Source organism: Coloeus monedula (genome assembly GCF_965178545.1).
Source record: "Coloeus monedula genome assembly, chromosome: 12".
Taxonomy (NCBI): Eukaryota; Metazoa; Chordata; class Aves; order Passeriformes; family Corvidae; genus Coloeus; species Coloeus monedula.
This window is the reverse complement of record NC_138792.1, coordinates 4,236,836-4,264,786: the sequence shown is the minus strand read 5'-3', so window position 1 is coordinate 4,264,786 and position 27,951 is coordinate 4,236,836. Positions and strand designations below refer to the sequence as shown.

At 42.7% G+C, this 27,951-nt stretch overlaps 1 protein-coding gene across 2 annotated transcripts; it reads left to right on the top strand.

The window, feature by feature from the left end:
* The first annotated feature begins 30 nt into the window (after positions 1–30).
* Positions 31–16,424, top strand: CENPI (centromere protein I). Of its 2 annotated transcripts, XM_082289671.1 has the most exons (21): positions 31–157; positions 1,472–1,782; positions 2,444–2,578; positions 2,925–3,043; positions 4,109–4,216; positions 5,325–5,373; positions 5,693–5,739; positions 6,390–6,479; positions 7,363–7,491; positions 7,751–7,915; positions 8,156–8,276; positions 8,505–8,593; positions 8,905–9,022; positions 9,122–9,186; positions 9,689–9,774; positions 10,174–10,309; positions 11,066–11,190; positions 12,278–12,326; positions 12,487–12,720; positions 14,558–14,599; positions 15,399–16,424. In XM_082289671.1, exons 2-21 carry the CDS (start codon positions 1,584–1,586, stop codon positions 15,528–15,530), a joined length of 2,238 nt encoding a protein of 745 aa, XP_082145797.1. In that variant the 5' UTR covers positions 31–157; positions 1,472–1,583; the 3' UTR covers positions 15,531–16,424. The 2 variants fall into 2 exon arrangements, with proteins under 2 accessions (XP_082145797.1, XP_082145798.1); XM_082289672.1 differs by lacking the exons at positions 31–157; positions 1,472–1,782 and having other exon boundaries at positions 2,447–2,578; positions 2,925–3,051.
* Positions 16,425–27,951: the final 11,527 nt, after the last annotated feature.

The following is a 27,951-nucleotide window of genomic DNA, read 5'->3' as shown; positions in this document are numbered from 1 at the left end:
GGGCGGCTGCGGCCAGCGCGCATGCGCGGGGCGGTGGCGGCGGGGTTTGAACGCGGGGACGGTTGGAGCTGGCGGGAAGCGGCCGTGGAGGGTCAGCGTCCGTGGGATAGTCAGCGGAGAGCCCTAGGCAAGCAGGAGGGCCAGTTGCCCTGGAATGGTCAGTGCCCAGGGCAGCGGGAGGGTCAGTGGCCGTGGGTAGGGGTGGTCAGTGACTCCTCCCTTCCCCCGGCCCGGCGCGCTGCTGAGGGCCGGGGGGCCCCTCCGGTGCTCTGAGGGCACCGGGGTCGCTGTGCTGGGCTGGGAAGGTGTCGCCCCATCGGTCCCCACGCGGTGCACCGGGCGGCCCTGGGGGAGTCGCCCCAGGTGGGGGCTGCAGGGGAAGGGATGAGTGGGCCGGAGGGTGAGGGGCGCTGGTGCCACGCTCCCGTGTCGGCACCGAGGGGCTGCGCAGGGCTGGGCTCGCTGTCAGCCAAAACTGCCCTTCCGGCCTGGTACTGCTGCTCTGTTCTTCCCCAAACCTTTCTGGTAGAACTCCTGCAGGACAAAAGAAAGCAAAACACATGTAGAGAAGGTGCTGAGGAAGCTGAGAGAAAGCTGTTGCTGTACTCCAGAGTGTGGTCACCGAGCTTTGCTGCACAGGAAAATGACAAACAAAGCTATAAGGAGATAGTGATGATTCTAACCTCATGAGGAAATGAGAGCTGGAGAGGGAGTATGAATTGAAAATCATTCTGGTTTATTGTGTCAGGAAAGATAGGCTCCAGCAATCCAGGGACAGGGGTGCACACTCTACCAAGTCCAGGAAATTGTAGCAAAGTTTCCTATTTTGTAGGTAAAAGGTTGATCTCTCCAGCATATTGAAGAGAATATCCCACTTTTTATGGCTGTATTTCACCCAGAGCTGTGCAGTTTGGCACTGTTGGTAGCTCTTGTGCCTCATTTGGAAATTTACCAAAATTGCTTAATTTTTCCAATCCTAGCTGGTTAGTTGGAAGGCTGCAGAAGAATCTAATTGTTGTGAAATTAGGAAGAAAAGTGTTATGATCCTCTAACATCTGTACATAACCTTGCAGAGAATCATGGCTTGTTGACTGGTTATATTGGCGTACACAATACAAGTAAGGAAAATAATAATGTACAAAATTAACTCAGAAGAAAACCTGATTGTGTTTTGCTAAGTTTCTGGTTATGTTGATTTTTTTTTTTTTCCCAAAAGGCTGTATAAGATTGTATCAGATAATTTTTAACTTGAAAGGAGCTTGTGTTAATATGTACTTGGGAATTTTTTTCTTTCTTTTTCAATGTAAGATGAAAGTTTTGATACACTGATGTCTGTGCATCTTTGAGGATCTTGTCTGATCTTTTGGGGAGCAGTCAGCTCTAAATTATTTCTTCTGAATTTACTCTTGTGTTATGCAGGATGCCTCTAAAATCTTCTTGTCAGGAAAATAAATGGTTTTTTTCCTTGCAGGGAACCAGCTCTTGGATGTTCCTCAGCTGATCTCTTTTCTTGCCTAATGAAGGATTGGCTCTCACATGACAAATGAGTAAAATTCTCCAGTCTCAGCTGGGAGTCTGAAAAGATGCAGCGAAGACAGAGTCACAAAACCCCAAAGCAGCCTCTGCACATTCGCCGTAAAAGCCAAACTGATCTCTCTGCGTGGCGAAAAGGAGGGAGAATTGACTCTGAAAAACCTTTGCAGAGTCATCAATCTGCTAATGATCAGAAATATGATAGCCAGGAAGTGTCTCTAGAGCAAGCTTTGAGCTACTTGGAGACAGGTAAGAGCATTTTTAGGGTGGCTGTCTCGGATTGAGAAGATAATAACTACATTCTTAATTAAAAAAGAAACTCTAATTCACACCTGTTGTCCCTCTTTAATGCCTGAGCTATGTATTATTTCTTTAATGTCTTAGAAGTTTTCTGTTACTACTATGTAAAGAAAAAGGAATAGCATAGAATGGTTTGGTTTGGAAGGACAAAACCCCCCTGCCATGGGCAGGGACACCTTCCAGTAGATCAAGTTACTGAGGGCCCCATCCAGCCTGGCCTTGAATACTTTTAGGGATGGGGCAGCCACAGCTTCTCTGGGCAACCTGTGGCAGGGCCTCATCACCCTCACAGTAAACAATTTTATCCCAATATCCCATCTAAACCTCCTTCAGTCTGAAGCCATTCCTCTTGTCCTGTCACTACATGCTCTTGTAAGAAGTCTCTTTACATATGTCTTATTAAAATATTAATAATTTTAGAAGACTTTTACTTCTGTTTTCCCTCTTTAATCCCTGAGCTATGTAATGTTTCTTTAATGTCTTAAAAGTTTTTCTGCTTTGTTACTATGTCAAGAAAAGGAGTATATGAAGGGACAGTTCAGATAAGCTGTAAGTTAATTTCTGTTCAGAAGTTATTTCATCCTCTTCTTGCCCTGTTTGTTTTTCCTAGTTCAAGACCATGTTGTGCTGAAGAACAGTGTTCTGCAGAAACACCTGGATGCTGTGGAAAGCACTGCCCTGAAACAAGGGCTGCCCCCTGAAGGGTTTGAGATACTGCTGAACGTGGTGCTCAGTGGCAAATTTGGTACAGCATTTGTATACTGCTGGTGTATCTTCTGTGAACGTGTCTTTCCCCTCTAATCAAACCTGCTGAGATAATGTGTTTATGGTACTGGTGGGTACTGTAGCATAAAATTAATTTTTCTGGCGCTCTTTGGTGTAGTTTCCATTTTCTTTTGTTGAGCTGGAATGAATTATTTGTCATCATTTTGAGGTATAAGTAAGTCCTTACTATATTCTTATACACTGTTACTTTGAGCAAGGAAGCTCTAAATAATTTTTTCCAGAGGGAATTTTGACCTAAGCTGCAAAACAACATTGAAGAACCTAGTACATGAGCACCACCTTATTTGAATTGGTTTTTTTTCCAGCTGATACGGTGAATACTCGTTTATTGAAGAGCCTGATTCCTGCCTCAGTGATACCAGAATGTTCTGTAGTTAAGGCTGTGTCTTGGCTCTGTGTCAGCAAATGCTCAGGCAACATCCAGGTAACTTAGTAAGTGTTTACAGTAGTTATTGCTTCTGCACAGGAGCCATAAGAACAGGTTAGGTTGAGGAATCAAAAATCCTGAGGTTTTAATGTACAAGGTCTTACACAAGATACTGTCATTTACCAAGATTGGCAGAGATGCCCATTGCTGGAATGGCAATGGGAACCAAGATACACCTTATAAGTGTCAGTGGAGATTTGGTTCCTGCTTGTCTTGTACCTTTGAACTCCTCAGGAATGGTGTCTCCACCTACATTTCTGTGAAATACTTCTGCTATGTGAGGCATCCTTCAGTGAGGTATCCCTTAGGTTATGTGCACCTTGGTTGTGGTGACGTGACTTAACGTTAGCAAAAGAGTCTTTTTCATGTTCACATGGTCTGCTTAAAGGTTTATGTGATAGAATCATTTAGATTGGAAAAGATTATGACCACAGAATCCAACCATTAACCAAATGCTGCCAAGCCAACCATGTCCCCAAGAGCCACATCTGTACATCTTTTAAATCCTTCCAGGGATGGTGATTTGACCGCTTCCCTGAGCAGGCTGTTCCAGTGCTTGACAGCCCTTTCAGTGATGAAATTTGTCCTGATATCCAATCTCAACCTCCTTGGCACAACTTTTATAGCTTGTTTCTTCTTGACCTATCACTTTATTACTTTGGAGAAGAGACCGACCCCCACCTCACTTCAGCTTCCTTTCAGGGAGTTGTAAAGAGTGAGAAGGTCCCCCCTGAGCCTCCTTTTCTCCAGGCTGAGCCCACATGTGCCCAATTCATTGGATTCCCTCTCCCAATCACCACTGATACACAAACAGGGTCCCATGGTTATAGAAACCAAAACCCAGTTGCCAGCAGTAGTGGTGGGGCCAGTTGTTTACCAGTGGAATCCCTTGGCAGACTTTCTTCATCTGAATTGCCCCTGAACTGTTTGCCTGTAGCTCTCTAGTCATCCTTGAGAATGGTGTGTATCCTTACTGATTGTGTCTCTGGAGCTGGCTTCTGATTCCTCTGCCTTGCTTTTGCCCATCACTTAATGTAACATGGTTTTTTTTCCTGTTTGCAGCTGCTTTTTTTAAGGTGGCTGATCACAATGTTTGACTTCATTGATTGCAAGGAACAACTTCATGCCCTCTATGGTATCTTCTTCTTCTTCCTGCAAGATGAGAAGATGGTAAGGAGACATGAAGAACATATGGAACTGACAAAATAAACCTAAATGTTCATTAGTAGTATGCATATTAATGCTAGAATTAGTCTGGAGTAGGTGTTGTTTAGAAACCATTTTATGATGGCTGAAATTTCTTTTCTTATATTTTCACTTTGCATTATAAGATTGCTGGGTAATTTAGATCCATAAACAGGCAAATAAGGTAAGGTTGCTGTGGTCTGTTTGCTTAAACATGCTTCAAAGAATTGCTATGCTGTCTCACAGAGAGTGTGACCCTACAGTCTATCTAAATTCCCAAGAAAAACAGTGGTGCAGCAGTCTCTGGGATTTTCAGATATCAGCAGCTAAAGTCTCCTGCTCCTCGGCAGAAAGTGACTTGTATACCTTGGGCAAAAAGAAAAAAAAAACTTTTTGGAGCAGTGTTTATTTAAGGGTGAGAAACTAATTGCTATTCTACTTAACTGATTTGAAATACAGCTTGAAAGAGAACAAGCATTCAGGCAATTTCTGCCATATGGCAGCTGTAAAATCCAGGAATTTTGAAGTGTTTGGATTCAGTGCATATTAAGATGATCTTGGCAGTCATGTTAGGTATTAAATTGTTAATATTCTTTCAGCTTAGGATATTTTGTGGTCAAGACAAGTTCCCAAAGTTCTGAGTTATATTTCTTGTAATGTTTTTAATGGGTTTTGATTAATTTTAGTTATAATCTTTCCATAAAACTGGATTTAAATTCTTAATGTTTAAAATAGCTTTTTCAGGGATGATGGGTCAGTTGGAAAGTGCACCAGAGTTGGTTTGAAACTAATTTAAGATCCTTTACAGCGTCAGCTGCAGTTAGAAGCTCTAAAAAAGTATATTAGTTCAAAGATGCCTTTCCTTTTGAAAATGTAATTGCACTTTCACTGCTGACTCTTGTGATTTCTAGACCACATTCCAAAAGAAATGATCCAAGTTAATTAAATAGCTTGGTTACTGTCAGGACTGCTCACAGTGCAGATAAATTTTAAATGAAGTTGATATTTGGGACTGTCTCTTGTGCTGCTTTTTGTGTGTCCTGCCTGTGTGTCTGCAGCAGCAGGAGAGCTCATTGCTGCCTTTGCTTTGCAGTGCCCCTACGTCTGCCACCTGCTCTACCTGCTGACCAGGAGAGAAAATGGTGAGTCTCATCTGTGTGAGCTGAAATACCATCTTGTTTCTGCTTCTGTTTGCTGGTACTGCCTTTTCTTCCAATGCAGCTAATACAATGGTTAGCCAATATTGTGCTTTTAAGGCAAAGGAAGCATGAGTGGTAGTTCAGGCAAAATTTTGTGTAACACTTGCTGAATTGGAAACCTCTCTATTACCCTAGAAATAAGAATTATTGGTTCTGCTTGCTTTGTCATGACTTTATAATAGAAATGTTACTTACATAATTTTTGCTTAAATGTCTGACATGGTGTTTTTTAAATCCTTTATATTCTTAATTGTATTTCCAGTCAAGCCTTTTCGGATTAGGAGACTGCTTAACCTCCAAGCAAAAATGGTGAGTTGATTTCAGATCTTGTAGTTTGAACTATGGTTAATAATGCACTTTGTAAGACTGGTGTCCTTACACAGTGGAGAAGAGTGGCTGGACTTGGAATTGTAGGTTTTAGTCTCTAGCATTAAAGTTTCTCTCTTGCATGTGCATCCCTAATTTTCATGCGTGTTTTGTGAGCACATGCAATGATATGCACAAAGCTCGATGTTTTGTGACCAGGTATGGTGAAATCTCTGAAGCAAGGGGCAGCTTCATTTATCTGTTACAGCCTTTAATTTTCTATTCATCATCCTTTTTCAAGTGGTACCAAAAATGACTGAAAAATGTAAGATTGTAGAGGACCTTGCTCCTTTTTAAGAAAAAAAAATTGCTGTTTTTTAGACAGCAGAAGACTATTTTTTTATACTTTGATTGTTAAATTCCTTTTGATTAGTTATGACTGCAGAAAGGTCTTCATTCCTCTTCCTATGGTTATTTCATTGTCCCAGTTTCTGTTGTTTCTGTCACTTTCAGTTTATCTGTGGTTACTTGGTGACATACAGCTGTAGAAATTTAGCTTTTACTGATCACTGGGGTTTTTTGTTCTGAAATACAGTATTCAGTTTCTATATTAAAAACATACCCCACATGTTTTCTCTCTTGTTATTTGACAGGGAATGCAGTCTCATCTGCAAGCTCTACTATCCCTTTACAAACTTTTCTGCCCAGAACTGGTGACCATAACCCTTCCTGGGAAAATGAAGGTAAGGAATTAGATTTAGTCAATTTGAAACCAGGATTTACTACAGTATTTGGAGCTTTCTATTTAAGCTATAGCAGGATTTACTGGTGAAGATTAATTCTATTTCCTCTTTTCACTGAGTAAAATCACGTTTGGATGAGGATTCCTTGCCTTTGTTTTGTTTCCTCTTCAGCATAATGAGATGATTTGGTATGGAATGACATCTACCTTTATTTTATGAGGATTACTTTAATCCTTTTTTTGCTGGATTTGACTTGTTTCACACAATATTAAGTTCTGCAGGAAACAAACTAATTTGTCAAGGCATTGTTCTAACTGCTGATATTCTGAAGTAAAAATGACAATGGGAGTCAGTAAGTAGCTTTGCACTTGGAAAGTCTGTGTCATAGGAGAGAGAAAAAGCAGATAGAAAATGTAGGAAACTGATTTGTCAGAGCTGCAAGGAACAGCAAAAAATGACTCCCCTTTTAGAGAGGCCTATGTGTGTGCTCAGCCTTTTGACCACGTAGAAACATGTAGCAGAACCAGATAGATAACAGAAAAGAGCAGCAGGTGAGACCTAAATTGTGCAACAAAATTTTCTTTCAATGGGATAGCCTTAAAAGTTTGAATTTTTGTTGTTTTTTTAGAACAGACGTTTAATTTATGTGCAGGGAAGTTGAGTTTCGATAAAATAAAATTTGTTTTGCTTCAATCTGCTTGTGACTTTATATTGTTCTATACGCTTATACTTTGCATTGTGCTGCACAGTTATCTGTTGAAGAATTTACATCTGTCAAGCAGGGTTGAGTGTCTGTGGTGACATTTATCAGAATAGAAACTGATCTTTCTGTTGCTTTTTCTTAGCTTGGCTTCTTGCATGAATGTCTGATTTCTGTTTCCAGACTTACTTCAAGAATTCAGATGGCCCGTGGAAAGCAGCAATCACTGCAGTAAGGCAAAGAAACCAGGGGACCTCTCCCCTCTCCCAGACAGTGTTTTTAGGCATATGTCAACCTCAGTCACGAAAAAGGGTACGTTATGGGTCTGAGACACACCCTAGAAGGTGCCAAGTAGTGGTTTTCATTATGAATGTTGGCAAATAATGAGATTCTGGCTTTATTTCAGCACTGGGAAGGTGGGGTAGCTGTAAAGAAATGCTGCAATCTATTTTAATGAAAGCCTGGATAACTTTTTTGTAAAATTGGGTCTTTCTGGGAACGCTGTTGATGAGTGCACCCAACTGCATTGGAAGCTGAGTCATTGCTAATCCTTTGTGTTTCTTTTCTACAGAAATGGAATGCCCAGTTGGTTATACCTGCAAGCAGCACAAACACAAATAATTTAGAAGAGGACAAGGATAAGAACCGTGTTAATTTGTACAACTCAAATGAGTCGTTTCCAGTGGAGCAGCTGCGGACATTCCCTCAGCTCCTACAAAATATTCACTGTCTAGAGGTGAGTTTCAGGAAGGTCTTGGTGAATGTTTTGGGAGATCAAAGGACATTCCTCTACACCCTGTTTATACGTGAGTAGTGTGTGGGCTATCTAATTCTAACAGCATCTAGTCCTAGCTGAGGATGGTGGATGAGTCCTGGAAATGGTCTTGTTGCTGGTAAAAAGATTGGACATGAGATCCTCTGGCAGTTTATTGATGTAAGTACTGAATGATTCTTTTCTTTTCTTTTTTTCTTGCAGTTTCCTTCCCGGATGGGTTCAGTGCTAACAAACCCCTTATTGCTTCACTACATGAACTGTGTGAAAGATGAATCTGTTTACCTGAGGCTCTACTATTGGATGGGCCAGATGCTCCAGGAAGGTAGGAACTTTAGTATTATCTTGTGAGGTAGAGGGGTAAAGGATGTCTGAGGCTTTTCACTTTTCAGTAATGGTACTTTGCTATTCAGATTTATGGTGATAACAGCTACTGGAGGAGAACTACAGTTACTGGTGCTAAAACAGCCACTGGAGGAGAACTGAATTTGGTTTCTCATTGTGCTTGTTCTTGCTGTGCTCGTATTCAAGTGCAGTATTCTTTCCTGTTCAGAATGCACCTGGTGTGTGGTTGATAACCCATCTAAAGAAGAATTCAAGAGCTTCCTGAAAACTATCTACAAGGCAGAATGTTTCTTGCAAGTAAGTGCACGTTTTGTGGAAGCCAAGGATTTCACAAAGTCTTCCTGTAAAGAACTTCTGGAGCTTGCCTGTTTCCTGTAGTATTTCTGAGACAGTGACTCAATTAATAAAATTACCTTTACCTATGGCAAGTCAATATTATGGAAATGGCCTTGTTTTCTGCAGGAAAAATAATCTAAGAATGATAATTTGAATGTCCTGGCAAGTTGTATGGCAGGAAGGAGGCGTAAGCCTCTCTCTTTCTTGAGAGTGATGTGAGCTGGCAAGTTGCAGTCAGATGAATTTTTGAATGTTTCTCTTCTGCTTTGCAGGAGGGCTTTTCTGCCTGTGAAGAGTTCCTTTATAAGACCCTTCCTCTCTGGGATGGCTCCTGCTGCCAGTCAGAAGTCCTCAGTCTCGTGAGTTGGATCCCCCTCAGCAGTGTCTCTGGTAGGTGCTGCAGATCCTTTGGGTGAGGTTGGACAGTGGGGATATCTCAGGGCATAGAATTTGTGCACTGATACCATGCTGCTTTCTCATTTGTTTCAGATATTAAGTCATATCTCTATGATCCCCTGGCACAGCTCTTTTTCACATCATCCATTTACTTTAAGGTAATTTAAGGAATACAATGGCTGTTTACTTCTATCTTCTATCTTCTACTGCTATCTGTACTTGTGTTAGGTGTAGCAGTCTGAGGGACTCTGTAGGGAACTTCTTTTTGAGAAGTCTGTGCCCAAACAGGGTAAAATACATACTTACAGTTTAACTTCTTTAGGAAATTGGTGCCTTTAAGATATCTTCTTTCTTTTTTGACTGGAATTAAGCTGGGGCACTGGAGATAAAAAGAACTGATAGCACACAACACAATAGTTCATTTGTCTTATTGTAGTTTTGACTTCACTCATTACTTGAAATTCACTTTCTTCAGGAAAGAGACAACACATACATTCAGTTCTATATAACACATACATTCAGTTCTAGGGGACATGCAACTACATCACTGCTCATGAGAAACTCCTGCTGCCTCTCGTTGCCAGTTCTCAAGGTATTCTTGTTTAGAATTATTTGCTTGCATAAATTGTCACCAACCTGATTTCTTTTTGCCTATTGCAGTGCAGTGTTCTTGAGAGCCTGAAAGAGCTGTTGCAGAACTGGTTAAATTGCAATGTGATTCAAGAGGATTTGGAGTTTTCTTCTTTGTAAGTTTGTCTTTAAAAAATGCAAACCACGTTCTGTGCATTGCTCGCCAGTGTACTTGGATATATATTCTAGCCCTAACACCCAGCATAAAGACTGGCCAGAAGGTTAATAATGCTATTATGATTCTGCTATATTGTAAGCTACCTTGTCAGTCCTGTTCTGTGTCTTTTTTTAGAAGTATTTCTGACAGTGGAAATTGAAATGCCCAGAATCCAAAATCCTCATAACACTGACAGCTGGGTGTTTATACTGGTGCTGATAACAATGTATTGAAGAACAAGTGTCTGTTGCTGAGTGTTTGATGGGGCAAAAGCATAAACTTCAGTTTTGTTTTGCCATTTTCCATGTTGCTGTTTGCAAAGAGCTATCTGTAATGTTGTGCCATGTCATTGCTGCAGGAACACCACCCTCTCTGGGCTAGTGAACGTGGTGGCTGAACTGGTCCACTTTGTGGGACGGATCTCTACTGCTGCTCTGCGTCTGGAAAACAATTCCACGTTTTTGCTCTACTTCATTCTGGATTTCTATGGCATTGTGTGTATCCCAGTCCTTTTGTCTTCCTTTTGAAGTACTCCTAAGGCTGTTTGCATTTTTTAAGCTAGAGCATAAAAACATCTTCCTCATTCTAATTTACAGAACTTTGTGATTAAATGCAAGAATATTCCAAATACTTGGTAGATCTACAGGTGAAGGCTGCTGTTGTTGCATCCATAGGCAGTACTAAATATGCTGCTAGAAAGTGGTTGCTCTTAAGTCAGAGGTGAACTGAGGAAGGAGAAGTAACAGGAGGCTGTAACATGCTTTTTTAATGCTGACTTAAAGAAAAGAACAATGATCGTTCAATTTCAAACAACAAATCTTTTTTCTTTTCTTAAATGTTTCCTTAAAAATGTGGGTTTTTTTTCCTAGTTTGTGCTGTAGGCAAGCTAAACAGCATCAGATAGCCTTAAGTCTATTCTCCAGCTTCCTCATGTCCTCTCTGTAGTTGTGCTTACTGTGAGCTCCAGCCATGCTGTAACAGCAGCAACAGCTCCTACAATTTAGATTGGGAGTAGTTAAAAAGCAATGATAGTTCTGGAATTTATTTGTAACTGAATTGTCCATTAAAAATGCACAAAACTAATGGGTAACAACAGTTGCATAAGACACCCTGGCCTTCCTTTTGGATGAAGTTGATGGATATGGCTGGAATGCAGTGTCATGCTCTCTGTTGCTCTTACCTCCTTGAGAGTTTGTAAGAATCATTACTTTGGCAGTGATAATCAGCCTGGATGTGCTTCATTCCTGCAGGTGTGTGACATGTACCTGAAGTACAACCTGCCTTTGCTGATAATGCCTCCTGCTGGGGTTTTCTACCCAGCACTGCTCACCATGGATTCTGTCAACTTGAATCAGCTCTGCCACATTATGTACAGGTACTACAACAGGTGTGGGCTGCAGGGACTCCTTGTCTTCTCGTTCAGTCATTTGGAAATGAAATTACTTTGTTGTAAAAACCTGGAATCTACTTCTTGCTGTGCAAGGCAAAGGTGAAAATTCCACTTGTGTCCAGCTTTCATGATAAAGGATTTTATAGCTATAGTTCCTACTATTTTTTTTTTTTTTTTTTCAATCTGTTATCCAAAATAGCGGGATTCTGACCTCTTTCCTGGGTGTTATTTCCATATCTTTGATGGGTGAAGGAGGAAGTTCCTCTATTGCTTTGAGAGAACTAAAGTCAGCCAGCTGGAATTAACAGTAGTAACTATGAAACTTCTCACTCCTATACTTAGGCTACTACGCTTGAGCTTTACCTTACAAATTCTGTCATGTGCTGAGTAGGAAACACTTCTTCCACCTCCACACTCCAGGAATTTGGGACTGCCTTGTGCTGCTGGCAAGGCCAAAGACAGCACTGTTTATTGCTCTGCAGGATCCACCACCAAAGCTGCACTTCTTGGCCTTGTTAGTTCCAGTGGCTGCATCTGAGGAGAAAAATAGCCAATAGCTGACAGCTGGTGCAGGGCTCTCCATGTGGCTTCTTCTCTAAGGAATCTGCAGGGTAATTAACATGACAGGAAGGTCTCTAGGAAATAAGAGGAGCTAGTGCTTATTATATAGAACAACTGTCAAGTTGCATTACTTCCACTTCCAGTGGCTTCTGTTTCTTTGCTTAGTGAATGAAAGTCTCCTTTCTTAAAAACACACTGCATTTCTCTGCTGATTTTAAGGCTGGTTGTCCATTCTTGTGTGTTGCATTTGTGAAGGTGACTGTCCCAGGCAAACTGGTCATGTGTGAATCATTTAAGAGACTAATCTTATTAGATGTGTCCCTACTCTGCCAAGTGATAAAGTCCCTTTGAATTCTTTTTCATGTCTCTCTCCTTTAAACAATAAAGTTTGATGATCTTTCTCATGGTGGAAATAAGTTTTCTTGATACATTCCTCCAGCTTTTTTCAACACAGGCATATAGTAAAAATTTACAGGCCTCTAACTTTTTCTTTTTTTTTTTTTTTTCCCAGATATCGAACCAACTTGGTGGCTGCAAAAGAAAATGAGCTGAGTAAAAAGGTATTGTGGACACATCTGTTATGTGCTAGAACAGACTTCAGCAAGGAATTGGGCTGAGTGGAGGGAAGGTGTTCTAATGACCATCTCTTAAGGACTGGAGGGAGCACACAGTTGCTTTGAGGATGTTATTTATTGATTTTTTTTTTTTTTTCCCCCTCAGAAAATACTGCAGTTCAAGTTCAGTAGCCAGACATACCAAGAGTACAACCAGTACATAATAGCTATGGTGGGATGTCTGTGGACATCCAGTGTATTTGAGAAGGATATTCATCCTCAAGGTCTTCGTATGGATGATGAACTGCTGAGGAAAACTGCAGTGAAGGAATTAAAAACCAGCTTTAACATTGTCAATCATCCAGCCATGATGGGCTACTCTATTCAATTCCTGCAGCAGGTAATGATGCAGGCCAAGATTTGGGTTTTTCATGGCACCAGATGTTCTGTCTTCTCTGTTTCTCTAGAGAAGTGTCTCTGTCTTAGCTGACTTGTAGATGCAACTGAACTTTCAAAAGCTGCTGTGGCATTCTGTGTTTGTGTCAGATTAATGGCACAATTTGAAGAGTCTTTGTGTGGTATGAAAGCAGTTGAATGTATGAATGTAGCAGTTTTGGATGTGAAATTTGTACTTTGGTAATTTTGAGATAGAACTAAAATAACTAATTAATGAAATAAATGACACTTCAGTAAAAGCTTACCAGAGGTGCGTTCTGCCCCACAAAATAGGCAGTGTGATCTAAATATTTAAACTCTCAAGAAATATATGGTTCATGTTAGAATTTGTTAGCAGTGCTTTCTGGCTCTTGTGGTAGCTTTTTTGGCTTATTAAAATAGAAATACAAGTAGCTGCTTCAAGTACAGAGGTAAGATAACGTGGTGCTGTCTTGCATTATCTGCTGTGAGTTCTGCCAGGAATTCTCTTGAACTGTGGGTGCCCTCAAGTGTTCAGTGCAGCTGCTGAAGAGTGGAGGGAGCAGTTTGCCAGAGCTGTTACTGTCCCAACATGTGTGTGCTGCTCCAAGAAACCAGGCTGTCCAAGGGCTGCACAAAGATGCCAGTTTGCTGTGAGAAATGCTGGCAAGCTCGAGGCAAGCGTAGGTGTGACTCCTGGAATGCAGCAAGGGGCACCTGAGAAGTTGAAGCAAAGAATGCTGGTTAGGAACGCTTGACAAATTTGCCTTTGTTATGTGCTCAGTGTCCTAAATCTAGCTAGTTTGTGTCTTCCTGCTGATTAAACTCAGATTTTGTCTTTGCTGAAGGAGGCTATTTTGGTTTTGTTAGACCAAGGAAAAGAAGTTGTATATATCTCATATCTTTTGTCCACATAATTTTTGTTCTGAGGCTTCTTAGAGTCATGGAATACCCTGCAGTGGAAGGGACCCACAAAAGTCATAGAGTCCCACTCCTGCCTCTGCAGGACAGCCCAAGAATCCCACCCAGTGCCTGAGAGTGTTTTCCAAACACTTCTTACATTCTGTCTGGCTTCGTGCTGTGACCACTTCCCTGAGGAGCCTGTTCCAGTGCCCAGTTGCCCTCGGTGGGAAGAACCTTTTCCTAATATCCAACCTAAACCTTCCCTGACACAGATTCCTAATTCTTTGTAGGTTTGGACATTTAAATAAACCCCAAACTACAAACCAACAACCATAAAACGAAACCAAAACGAAACCAAAACCCACCCAACCTCAAAATCCCTTAAAAAAAAAAAAAAACCCAAACCTTCTAGTGGGGAATTCTTGCATTCTCTTCCTACTGTAGAACTAGGAGAGATTTTGCTTAGCAGCTATGACAAATGTGTTTTAAGGCAGGAGGAAATGATGTTGAGCTGCAGGGACACGTTTTCCTCAGCAGTGCTGAGCACCAGAGGGCACTGCTCTGCAGCACTGGGGGAACACAAGCACTGACCTCGGTGTCAGTTCTCTCTTCTTGCTCTTTCTCATCGTTGTGAATGTTTTGAAAATGAATCTTTTACACTGTAGAGAGACAATGGTAAAGATACCTGTGAATATTCCCTGTTGCAATCCTGTAATGCTGCAGCACAGGGCAAGAGGGTCCAGATGTTGCCTTGCCACTTATGCACAGAGTTTGATGCTGGAAGCCCCCTCTGAAGCAGGATTAAAAATCTGAATTTCTTTGCATGCCTGCAATTCCTTATTTAGGGGGGGACTTAGCAGAGACCCAGCAACTCTGGACATACTTTTTATTGTTTTATTGTTTTATTCCCTTTCCTTAAGATTTGTCCTGATGATACCACCTTCAACTTCAAATTAATTAAGGTAAGATTTCTTGGTTTAGTAAATAAAGCAGGCAATTTTCAGCAGCTGTGTTGAAGACGATGAAGTTATAATATTCACCAAACTCACAATTGTAGAAAAATTTTGGAAGGGGAAAAATTCCAGCTGTAGGCTTTGGTTCAGTCTCTTAACACGGCCAAACACGAGGACATCAACACCTGAGAAGTTATATATCTGTGGCTAGTGATTTGAGATTTTATGTATTTCCTCCATGACTCAGTGCAGTGTCAGGACAGGGCTGTTTATTGCTCTCTGCAGGCTCCAGAAAAAGTTACGTTTTTGATGCGCTTAAAGCTCTCAGATAATGCAAATTCTGCTTCATATTATATTTCTGAGACAGATGTGTAGCTTTGTTACAGCTTTGAACAGGAATCCTCCACTGAGCAAATAGAGTGGCAGTTGGTATCCTTTCCTGTATCACGGTGTACTTCAACCCTGACCTGGAGGAATCACCACTAGTGATGGAAGGAAGGCTTTAATATCCATGTTCATTTAGTTCCTGACATACTCCATTGATCCAATAGACTTTGCTCTTTCTGGAACTGGGATTTATCAAAACCTTCAGTATTAAAGAAAGATCGTGATTCAGTCTAAGAATGTGAATTGTGTAATTGTGGGCATTTGAGAACAGCAGATGAGCCTGTACACCTGTGGGTAGTTACAGATGTCACACAACATGTGGATGTCCCACAGGAAGGCAGGGTTTGCAGACCTTTTCAAATTGGCTTAAGAAAGGTAAAGCTTTGTTCTGCACATCTGACTCTTTTTTTCTGGTTTACAGGGGAAGAGGTGGGACTGGTATCTGGAATATCTCTACTCCCAAGGTTTGAAGGGGCTGAAGGTCTTTATTGAGAGCAGCATCCGTCGTGTTTCCCAGGCCTCTCACAGCAAAGCAGCAAGTGTGGAAGTGTGACCCTGGGACTCACTGGAATTCTTCTGTCATCTGGAGCAGACTAACAGACTCTACAGGACTGTGTCACTAATTCTTCCTTCCTCAGAGGAAAGAAACAGAGCAATTACTCTTACCTGCACTCTTGTACTGACATCTCTCTTGTGAAAGTGAAGGCACAGAAGGAGTGTTTAGGCTGGCTTGGTTCACTAACACTGAACCCCCTCTTGTCCCTGCTAAACTTCTCTGGTCTGAGGCTGATGAGCTCTGTGTTATGTAACATCCACCTTTTTCACCCTAAGTGTTTCCCTGTTGGAGTATCTGTTTTGATTGAGAAACAAACATTTTCCATCTCAAAATTGCAGCAAGTAGTGGTGCTTCATTTATAGGTAATGTTGACCCCGACCTGCTTTGCCTTCTTCAGCAGCACATAATGAGAAACAACTTAACCAGCCTTTCAGGGTGTGTGTGTGTATTGGATTGGAGCAATGTGAGTTTCCCAATCCCCTGTTGTACCCTCTATATACTGACTTTTAACAGGCTGACCAAGCGGACCTTCCTGAAATTAATTTTCATTTTGGGGCTTACAGAACAGACTTTTTGCTAACTTTGGTTATGATGATGTCCTAGTGCAGCTGGAAAATTCGGTGTTCAGTTGATGGTTTATTGATTCGAGCACTTTTACAGTGTTGCCACCAGCTCACCATTTTCTATATTGATAAGTGCAAATGTAGCTTTCCTTTTTGTGTTTTTAGCTCTGTAGGTGTTGTATATTTTGTGTACATATGTATAATTTATATTCTTTAAAACGTTTCTAATGTGTTGTTTTGAAAAAACTCTTCTACAAAATGAATCTTCTGCTGTCATTTCATTTTAAGTCTGAGTAGAAGTTGAGAGAAGCTGAAGTTTCCAAAATTTGAATGAACTGTATTTCTCTGCTGTACAACAAGGTTGTAACCATTTGAGAATTGGGTTAGATTATATTGAATTTTGCATTGTGAAGCTGTACTTTGGTTCAGTAAAGGAATCAGTCCTGAGAGCAACTGGAGCCACTAAAGATGTTTGCTTTCTTCATCCCCTCAAAATCAGACTGCTTGAGTACCACAGTTCTCAGCTCAAGTACATCTGGTTAATATGTCTAAAGTATTGCCCTTCTCATTCATCTGTGTTATCCCAAGTAGAATACGTGCTGCTTGCTAATTTTTGTCAAAAGAAACAGATCTTCAAAACCCTGATTATATTTTTTCAACAGGAGAAACTCTATTAAATTAAATATAAAATTCCTCCAAGTGGATATGTTTCAAGAGGTGACCCTAACATATAATGAGTTTTACAATTTCCCTACAAAGCTTCACAAGGTTCAAAATGTTATTGGTGTTGGAAATGTCATTTCCACTTATGCTGGAAAGCCTGTGTGCTGCAGTCCCTAAGGACAGCTTCATCCTTACCTTTGTCCTTAGACCATGCAGATTTCTTCAGCTGCTGACCAGACTTGCACTGCCACCCTGGGATGCTGTACAGCAGCAAGGCTGGAGTGATTACCTGGGCCCACTGACAGGAAAGGAGCAGGTGCAGAGCATCTCAAAGGAGCAATAGCCAGGAAGACAAGGCTTCCTCTTGCCTGGGTGCTGTTTGGAGTTTGTGGAAGGTGCAGAGCTCTCTGGCATTCCTGTCACACTGGCAGGTGCTGCCAGAGGCTTCATTTCACTTGTGAAAGATGCCCAGGTTCTTAAAGAGTTTGTGTGATGTGTGTAAATGAATTTAAAGGAGCTTATAGCAGAATCCTTTAGGATATACTGAATATTTTACAGTTACTGGTCCCTGAGATCAGTTTTCCCTTGGGGTTGGTGTTTGGTTGAGAAAACACAGAATTGTTTTATGGAAGACTTGCAGCATCACAGGTCTTTTATTATACTCTGTGTTGTGAAAGTATTTAAGCAGACTGTGCACAGTTTTGACATTCAAGTGCACAGGCTGGGCACTTGTAGAACTACATCAATAGGACAGATGACTTGATTTTAATCTCAGCTTTTTTTTTTTTTTTTCTTTCTTTTTTTGTTGTTGTTGTTGGACAAGATGCCTGTTTAAAATCTATCCCATGCAGCAAAGATGTGCCTTGTGTTACTGGGCACTAGAGATAACTTTTAGCCTCTTTATGCTCTGGTAACTTGTCTTTTTTGACATTTGGACATTTTTCTTCTCTTTTTTTTTCCCCCCCTCTCTCTGACTAGCATTGCACTTGAGTGGAAGAATGGCCCTTTTAGGGAGGAATGTCCTACTCTACCTTTTCTATTTTCTTATCTTTTTATTTTCCTGCTTGCTCTTTGCATTTGAGTCATCACAGCAAATTTTGCAGACCATTATCTGTTAAAAGCATATGCTCAAAGACTTGGCTGACCACAGCTGCTCTGAGGACTAAAATGGACATAGTCAAGACCCATCCATGTCCTGGTAAGTGACAAATGAATGATTTACCTCTCGTGCCTGTTTCTGCCCATTGTAAGGTAGGTGGACACTATGAAACTGTAACAAAAACAACTTTTGTTTTTTGTGCTGTGGTGTTAGTTGTCACAAGGCTTCTATAGGCTTTTGATGTAGGGGTTTTGTAATATCATAAGGAGGCCATGGCAGTGGCCATTTCAGTTTAACCACATCCTGGAGCATTGCTAGTAGCCTTTTAGCTGATTTCAAAAAGTGAGGCCTCTCCCTTTGGAACAATCTCTGAGTGGGTATTAAATAGGATTTCAAAGTACTGGGCCAGAATCCTGTCTGGGGTAAGCAGGCACAGCTCCACTAATTTCTAATGGATCTGTGTTGAGTTGCACCAGCTGAACATCTGGTCCCCAGTTCACACAACCAAAGCCATTAACCCCTCCTTGTCAGACACAGTGAGCATTCTGCATCTGAAAATCCAAATGCCTTAGGCTAGAGTTAATCCAAATTCTTCTTTTGAAGCCATGTTTGCTTCGTGTTTCTTTTCATCATTTTTATTTTGTGGTGGGACACTCATTTGTGCATCTTCGTGCATCAGAGTCTATTGCCCTTTCTGAGAGAGCTTGTTCTGAAAGAGTTAATAATTTCAACCTGTTTTCAGCTGGAATGAAGAAACTGGTTCCTCTGTATCCCTGCTTTCTATTCTTTTGTTGGCCTACTTCCCTCTGCTTGCATTTTGCATTCCTAATGCCATGAATAAATCAGGACCCAAGGATTTAGAAGGTGGTACAGCTGTAACCACTCAGAAAATTGAATCTGTGAGGCTTGTGCTGCAGCTCTAACAACTGCCAATATGGGTGCTCCTGAACTCTTCTAATAGCATTTAACTGCTACCAAAACAAAATTCACTTTGCCTGTTTTTCTATAATGTTTAAGATGTTTGTGCCTCTACCCAGTGTCTCCTCACTTGGTTGCCTTTGTCTTTTAGGCAAAGCTCAGTTGTAAGCCCTCTAGGGCAGGGTAATCACCTCCTGGCTGCTGTGACAAAATGGCTTATCACAAATCTGTGCACAGGGGAGACAGGAACAAGGGAAACTGTGGCATCTGACCTGGCAAAGGGTTCATTTTCTCCACAGAATCACAGCACAGTGAAACTCCTGCCTGGCTGTTGTCCTAGATCTTCTGATAACTTGTCATTAATAATGCACACTGGGCTGATTTGTAGCTCTGTGGCTCCTGAATGAGTGTGTGAGGGAGCTCTTTATGTGCTCTTTAGTCAGAGGATGCATCTAGTCTGGATGAAAACCAACAGATATTGGTAAAAAGCTTGCTCTGGATGATGAATATCTAGAAAGAACAAAGTCTTCAGGTATTTTCTTCCAGGAAAGATGATTTATGTTGTACTGATGGGTTTCCCTCATTACAGCTCTGCTTTTTAAAATGGAAGCAACAATTATGGTCAGATGAAGGTTGGATTTCACCAAACCCTGCTTTTGACCAAGAATGCCTTTTATGTCCTTAGCATTTGGTGATGTGGTTTTGGGCACAGGATTCCCAAGAACTGTATGTAGACTTGTTAGACCTGTCCAGGTAATTAGAGTTGGCAAGGGAGGTGTTGAAGTACATAAATAACGTTCTGCAAGGTGTGTATCTTGTGAGGATGCCTCTGCCCCTCAGCTTCCTGCCTTGTAGGAGTAAAACGTCTGCATAACAGAGGGTAAGATTTTTTTTTTTTAAAAGGCTTTAATCTGCAGGCTCGCCCTTGCACAAATGTAGAAACTGAAACAGTTGATCTTCAAAAAAAAAAAAAAAAAAGCTGCAGGTACCTACACAGGCACTAAATACCATTTTAACCTTGGCAATGTTTAGAAATCTGTAGGCTGAGGCGTGATCCCGTTCTGCAGTTTAATGAGTGAACATGCATCAGGCAAGCTGTGGTACCTGCCAGAAACGTGACACAGGATGGGCTGTTCCAGCACAGCCTCAGTCATGGGATATTTAAGTCACTGTAACGTGGCTGAGCTCCTGAGCTTCAGGCACTGGATTTAGGTTGCAAATTGCAACAAATACTTTGAAAAATTTTACTCTCTGCCCAAATCCTTTGGGCTCTTTGAAGAATTCAGGGATAAGCTTCTCCTGTGAACGGATCTTTTTATGTGCAGCTGTCTCCCCGTGCAGTTTGACTCGCTCTGCTCCAGTGTCTGTGCTGCCTGTGAGTGTGATCTCTGCAGGAAGAGGCTGCTCTCTGCAGGTTTCCTCCCAGCCCTCTCTCCAGAGTCTCTAGGCCTGTAACATCCCCATCATGGTTTGCTGTACACGGATCACTAAGCAGTTTCCTTTCTCTTAGGGCACCTCTGTTCTGTGTCAAAGTGAATCTTCAGCAGCTCCTGTGTGATTGCTTTCCTGCTCCTTTGTGTGCACGGCCCAGTAAATAAGGAGGGGGGGTGGAAAGCACGTTGTAAACGTGTTGACAGCTTTTGAAGAACAAAACAGCCCCTGAAAACTGCCTTGTCTGCCTTACCCTCTTCTCCTGCATGGTTTTGCTTTCTTTTCTACCATTTTCTCTTTTCTCTTTTCTTTCTCCATCTCTTCCCCCAAATTCTTTTACGCTGTTTTGATACCCACCCCTCTTTCTTTTTTTTTCTTTTTCTTGCTGCTCTGAAAAGATTTCCTCTCTCCCCTTTAGCCTCTATTTCTCATTTGGGGGGATTGTTTCAGTGCCTGTGTGGGAACAAATGAAAAGGGGGATTCATTCTGTTTCTGAGTGCATGACAGCTGTCTGCCTGTATCAGTTCTCTGCCCATTCTTCTCTCTCACCCCAGGTACCATGTGTTTAGAAAGTACCCTGCTGTTTTTCTAAATGCTTTCAGCAGGATAGAATCTGCTCTGGGAAGGTTTTTGTGCTTATTGATGCTAGCAAAAGAGGTATCGTTATTTATTTTATATCAGTTATTTAAACAAAACAAACAAAAAAGCCCCCCAGGATGGTACAATATCCAGTCAACTAAATTCTTTTCTTAGGGCCCTAATTCTAGTTTTGTTCCTTCTTGTTGAAGAAAGGCTCTTTATGCTCTGCTCCCAAGCCTGCTGGCCTGTCTAATGTACTGGAATTGATGGGCAGGTCTGTCCCTTTGTGCAAGATCTGTTCCTATGGCTTCCCCTTCACAGGTAGGCACAGCACAACCACTGAGATCCATGATCCTGCATCAAAACAGAGCTACAGCTCTTTGGATGTGGACAGCTGTGAGAGAACCCAGCCCTGTCTGATGCTTTAATTAGGAGGAAACCTGGAGGAGGGAGCCCCATGTCTCAGGAAAACAGGGATTTGTAGGCTCTTGGGGAGAAACTTCATTTCCTCAAGCCATAAGGGACCTTGTCCTGTCTCACAAGCCTTTCACCAAACTCTTCTTCAGCAGATGGATCCGGAAGGGCTGTGGGTGTATGGCTCCAGGGAAAGTGCTCCTCTTCTTGGTGTCTGCCTGTATTCTCCTTTTAACAAGGATAAGTCTACATTCTGTTCCTGGGTAAAGCATCATTCTCTAAAATACTTTAATTGGGATGAATTGATAAATTTGAGCTTTACTCCAAAAGGGAAAGAATGTACCAAAGTTTCCAAAGGATGATAGCAATACTTCCCCTTCTGTACTAGGGGATGTTCCTTTTCTTTCAGGAGATTTGATGTTTCAAAGGAGGGAAGAGCAACTGCACATTTTGGGAACCAATTCCCTGTGACAAGGACTATTTTAGAAGATAAAGTTAATTGATAGGAACTTATGGGAAGAAAAATATAAAAGTAATAGCCTTTCATTATATTGAACCCTGAAGTTTTGTGTTGAAAATGTGAATGCCAGAATTTTAGTTAATGTTTTTATTTGGTTGGTAATGCAAGAATAATTAGTGTGATGGATGTTCCAGTTTACAAGTGATTAATAATGGCTTTGTATATGGAGAATGTGAAACAATTTAGCCTGAAAGCAGACACAGCCCTTATTTCTAGCTTTTAAAATTTTCAAACTAAAAATACTGTCAGTCTCTCTCTATATATATATGTCAATTTTATGTTCAAGCCTTATAAAACCTGTCTTAATTTTTACCTATTGTATGATTGTACACTGTATTTAGCACTGTGCCACCCTGTTGGGTGGGTGGACATTGTTAGTTTTCCTTACAAGGTACATATTTGCTGTTTCATAAAACATAAAATGCCTGAAATGTTTTATTAGGGGGAAGACATGAGGTAGGTTCCACTGTATCTTCTGGAAGCTCAGCTCTTGGAGTTCCTTGGGAGATTTTTTTTGGCTTAAATTCTCTTCAGAACTCATAGCACACCAAATTTAGCCTCTCAGCTCAAAAACCTTCCCATACACTTTAAAAAGTTGTAGTGCTTATGTGAAAACTGCGATTATGACACATCCGAGCTGGTCTCTCTCATTCCCTTTTGAGTTCTGAATTCCTCTTCTCTTTGCCCTAATTATATCCTTAAAACAGAAAGTATTGGGAGACTTGGGAAGATGTTCCCAGCCCTGGAAGCAACTCTCCCAGCAGAAATTCTGCTTTGCCTCATAATTTAAACTAAACTGACACAAGAGATTTTTTTTTTCTCTAGTGCATTTTGCTGTCCTTAAACAATCAATAATTTAGGATGCTTGTACTGCAAAGCACCTTGTTTTTGTGGTTCATGCTGTCTGTTCACATCTCTGTGCTGATGTCCGTCTTGTGTGAATGTGTAACTTGGCTTGATATGTTTATCCATGTTGCCATGTCCCTGACAGATGCTGGTGGTGACAGACACATGCTGCCATCGATTTGGCCATGTCTCTCTGGAGAATGGTGGCTTTGGAGTTGCCTGGACAGACTCTGTTGTTATTTCCCCCCTCACTCTCCTAATTTAACCCAGGACTTATTATTTGTGTGTGTGCACAAAAATAGCCCAGCACAGTCTCTGCTCATTTTTGTCTTCTGATCCATATCTGGGTTGGTTTTTTTTTGTCTAAATAGAGCTTTCCAGGAGGGATTTTGTTACACCAGTACAGCTGTTGTGGAAGCAGAAGCTACTGAAGAAGCTTTTAAGAGCAGAAGGTGTGGAGTGAATAAGTATTCTTGGGTCGGTACTGGAAGTGTTCAGTGTTGCTCCTTTTGGAACCAACGATATGGAGGCTGCTATTTAAAAATCTTTCAGTGTAGTTCCATGAGTTTTCTGTGCCCCACTTTGCTCTGCTCCTGACTCCTGGTGCACCCATCCAGGAGGAAGGGAGAACTTCATTAGGGTCAGCAGCCCACCTGCTGCAGGTTCTAGCTGGTACCATCACAAGGAGCTCACTGGTTTCTTGAGGACTCTCTCAAACATATTTTACACAAGATCAGCTATATTTTGAGTTTTAAAACTTCTCCAGGTTTAAACAGGTGGCCTGGAAAAGCTTTTGATCTGCTCACATCCCCATGGTGTGGTACTAAAGTTTTGCTCTGTAAGGTGCCCAAACTGGCTGACAGGTGGCTGTGGGCTTCCCACCCTGCTGGGCACAGCCCTGGAGCAGGTTGGGTCCTGTCCCTCTGGGCAGCACCATTTCCTGACCATCGTCCCTCAGCTCACAGGAAGCCTTGTGATGCTGCAGGGAGTTTGCCAGCTGTTATTTCCATTGCTGGCTTGGCCAGAAGTGATTTTTCAGGAATGTAGTGGATTTGTGAAGCTGTTACACAGCTGGGTCTGAGTGAGCCAAGTGAAGCTGCATTTTAGGATACACCTGAGATGGGGAATAAATGTATGAAAATGGAAAATGTTTACAAACAGCACTGATATTTCTGGATAACATGACTGTATGAGCAGAAAATTAACATCTTTAGTCTGTCAACTCTGGGGAAAAAAGGGCTGTAAGGCTCATTAAAGATTGTTCTGACAAGGACCAGGAAAATTATATTTCCCGAGTTTTAATTTTCCCATGGAGAGGCTGACACAGTCTAGTGCTTAAAACACAGAGCTGGGATTAGATTTGAATCCTCTTTCTTACCAAGTAATTTAATTCTGTTTCTTTTTGTGTTGTATGAGAATAACATCAGTGGTGACTTGAGCGGTTTGAAATCCTTGGGTGGAATGATCTGAAGAACTCTAAACTCTTATCTATGGACCAAAATCCCAACTCTGTGTCTGTTTGTGTCCTCATCCAAGCTAGCAGCTCAAATCCTTGTTTCTTGTGAGCTGAGACAAGATACCCTGACATTTAAAAGATCTCCCCAGCCTGGAGAATTGGCTCCTTCCTTTACTTCTTTTTCTTTTCTAAGAAGAATAGGAAGCACATCCAAAATTAAGCGATAATCCTATTTTTGCTCCTTTAATTTTAAAATGGGCTATTCTTAAATTATAAAATCTTGTGTCAGATAACCACAATTTGGGTAAGGAAGGAGGCGAATGTGTCTGGCATTTTCCAGCACACGCGTGGCCATATCTAACCTAAAATGAGAGACGCCAGCCCCGAGAGGCGGTGGGAGATGTCGGCGAGGAGTGGGAAGCGTGTCTGAGCCCAGCAGCTCGTGTCAGGTCTCCAGAGGTCAGACCACGGCGCTTTCTGTGTGTTTGTACCTCTCCCCTCCTCCCTTTTCTTTCCCCCTTTCCATGTGTATTTTGTCTCCTCCTCCTCCCGTGCGTGCCTGTCTTTGCATCTCCACTCTTCTCCCTCCCCTCCTCCGGATCGATCGCCGGCCGAGATCTCCACAGGGCCGGGCACTCGGTGGGCTCGTCCTTGTTCCCCGCTGTGTTTTGCCGAGTCAAGGGTGTCTCTTTGGAGGCTCGGCGAGATGCTGCTCGTGGTGATGTGATTGCATAGCAACACAGCAGCCGGGGCGGTGGAGGAGGAGAGGCAGCGTGCGGCAGCGGTGCTCAGCCTCAGCATGCATCCCTGTCACAGGGACTCCTCTGCTGATTCACACACACAGCCCCTCTCATTGCTCCCGAAGCCCGCTGCCCCTGCGTCTCAGACCTGGCGGACTCGGAAGGTAGGCCATGACAAAATTTGTTTCCCACTCAGATCCTGGCTGGGCTGGAAAAACGGGAGAATTTGGACAGATGGCTAAGCTCGGAAATGCGCTCTTTGGGGGTGTGCGTGTGTGTGTCCCTTCGCAGCAGCGCTGCCCATGCATGTGCGGGTGAGGAAACTTGCAGAGAAGAAAAGAAGGGGTGTCAGGGTGAGAGCAAGAGAGGTTGCCAAGACCATTTCCACAAGGGAGAGGCTAGGGACCAGTTCGGGATGCGGATTCCCGAGGCAGACAACATCCCGGTTTCACCGGCTCTGATGCTTTGCACATTGAAGGCTTATTAACCCTGGCAGTGTTTCCGCCTGGGCTGAAGGGCTGCTCCGGGCAGGGTGCGTGGTGGCCTTCTAGCATCTTCCTGGGAGGATTAGGCAGCGGGGCAAGGCAGGGACCCAAATATTCCTCACGTAGTAAGCAAGGATCAGCCCACATTCCCAGGTCTGCCCTTTTCATTCACTACCTTACACGGTCCAGCCTTGCTCCTTTATGTGTCTGCCCTCCCCTCCCCCAGCTTCTCCCCAACCCCTTTCACTCATCGTTCCTCCTCGGCTCTCAAGGTCTTCTGTTGCCACCACTGACCTTCCCTTGGATGCAGGCAGCCCTGACCGACTGCAGAATCGCCTGCAGGAAGCACAGGACCTTTCCTGCTCCCCAGGGCTCAGCACTCTGCCTCCCTCTCCCTGCCAGACAGGACAGCCTGGGCTGTGGTTCCTCAAGATTTAGTGCCACAGATTTTTACAGGTCTCCAGTCCAGCCTGTTTCCTTCAGCCTTCCCTCCAGCACAGCATCACACAGCTGTGGAGGTCCACTGGTGGATGTGCCAGCGTTGTATTTGTGGGGTCTCAATGCTGAGATTGCCCATGTGCAGTGACAGGGGTGTGGAGCAATTACTCCCACGCCCTTAAATACCATGCTTTCTCCGGGAGAAACCAATGTTTGTTTGTATTTTGGGTTTTAGTGTTGGAGAAGAAAAAGTCTAGTCGATTTTTTTGTCAGTTTGTTTTCCATGTGCCCTAAATCCAGGGTCCCTCACACCTCTCCTGCTGCTGCTCACCTCTGTCTGGATCCGTGAGAGTTCTTGCTTGATTATTCTCTTTAATGGCCTTTCCTGCCCGACCACAGGGCTCTTGTTGAGGAAGCTGTGTGAGGTCCCAGCCACAAGGTTCAGTTGTGCCGGGAGAGTTTCTGTTCTCCTGGCACCCATGCGTGGCTCGTGTGCCCGCCGTGGCTCTGGTGCCATCTCACACCATCCCCTGCCAGCTCCCCGTGCTGAAAGCTGCTTTCTCTGCTGCTGTGGGAGTTGGCTGGGCAGGGCTCTGGAGACAGCAAGGACGTGGTGGCACTCTGGAAAGGACCTGGACCATAGTCTCATTTTGTAGCAGTGTCCAGGAATGTGGGTGCCCGGAGTGCTGGGAGGGGAAGCGTTGGAGTGGGTGCTGTGATGTGATGCTGTGTTCAGGTCCTGTCTGTCAGCTGGAGGAGCTGAGGGGAGGACCCTGTCTCTGGGTTAATACCTGAGGCAGATCAGTGCTGCTCTCTAAAACTGGCTGGGACTGTAGCTGTGAATGGGGCTGCTCAGGTTGGAGTGGCTCTTTGCAAAACTAACCAAAGTGAGACAGGGAAGGGATTAAATGAATGATGAATGGGCTCAAGCAAAAGCCCTGAGTTCTGGAGACATATGGTGAATTTCTGAATATAATAATGTTTTGAGAAATATATTCAAGGCTTCCACTCTAGCTTGGATGTCTATGATAAAAGCATGAAAGAGGAATTATAAGTCTCATGAAATAAGACATACTGACCAGAAAGAATTCAGTCTTCAAAAACCCCTCATTTTTATAGGTATATAAATATGAAACCAATCTTTTCAGAATTGAGCCAAAATAGCTCCATCCCATTTTCCTTTGCTGTTTCCCTTTGCATAAGAATAAGATCACTCTGAGACATCTCAAGCAGGGAAAGGAAATGTGGCTTCATGGGGCACACAGCCTGGTCATAAAATTCATGGCCTCAGAAGGCCAGAGAACCTTGTGCTTTGGCAGGGAGTTTATTATAAAGACAACCTTGGGGGCAAGGCAGAGTATTCATTTTAGAGAAACAGGTGCCAGCTTTACAGTGAGAATGAGAAGCAGAGTGCCAAGGAAGCCAGGAGTCAACAGAATTGCCTTGGCCATCATAACTGAGTGTGGGTGTGCTCTTCCCACTGTTGTTGATCAGTTACACAGCGTGGCAAATGGGTGATGTGCTTTTCACAATGCAGCAAAACTTGTCTCCTGCCTTCAGCAGCCAGGAAGGGAAAGTTCAGGTGTTTAGAGGAGAAAGACAAAGACAAGACTTGAGGTTTTTACTGGTTTAAATCAGCAGTTTTCAGGGCTACTGGAGCCAAGTTGCTGAAGAAGCGGGTTCAATTTTTATGCTTGGTGTGACCTTCTTTCAGTCATTAAGCAAGTGATTTCCCCCCTACCCTGCTGTCCCTTTTGAGAAGTTGCTGCTTCCCCTTCTCCTGCTCCTTCTGTCTGCCAGGTCTATCAGGCAGCAGCTTCTCTGTGTCCAGCACAGCAGGGCTGTGGGCTCACAGCTGGGTCCTCTGCCTGCTTGAGTCATTATTTCAGTACTTTAATCTGCTAAGAGATGGGAAGAGTTCCTAGGAAAAGTGAGCTTTGGAGGGAGCAACTTAAAACCCAGCTGGGAGCCTGAAATGACATGCAAAAGAAATTTAGGTTTTTCAATCGTCCTTAAAAAATTCCCGTAAGTTATTTTTGAGCAGAGAGAGGGGTAGTCAGTTTTGCATGACCATGTTGTGGGCATACACCCACACTCACCTGGTGAGGTGGGGACATCATCATCACAGTTTCCTAGTGCAAAGCCAACTGGTGAAATTTTTCTGTTTGAGATTGTGTGAATGTGTATGTTCTGTTGCTTGGGAAAATGGAGAGTGAGTGAGCCAGGGGAAGGGATGCTGCTTCTTTATTAAGATGTGTGGCACCTG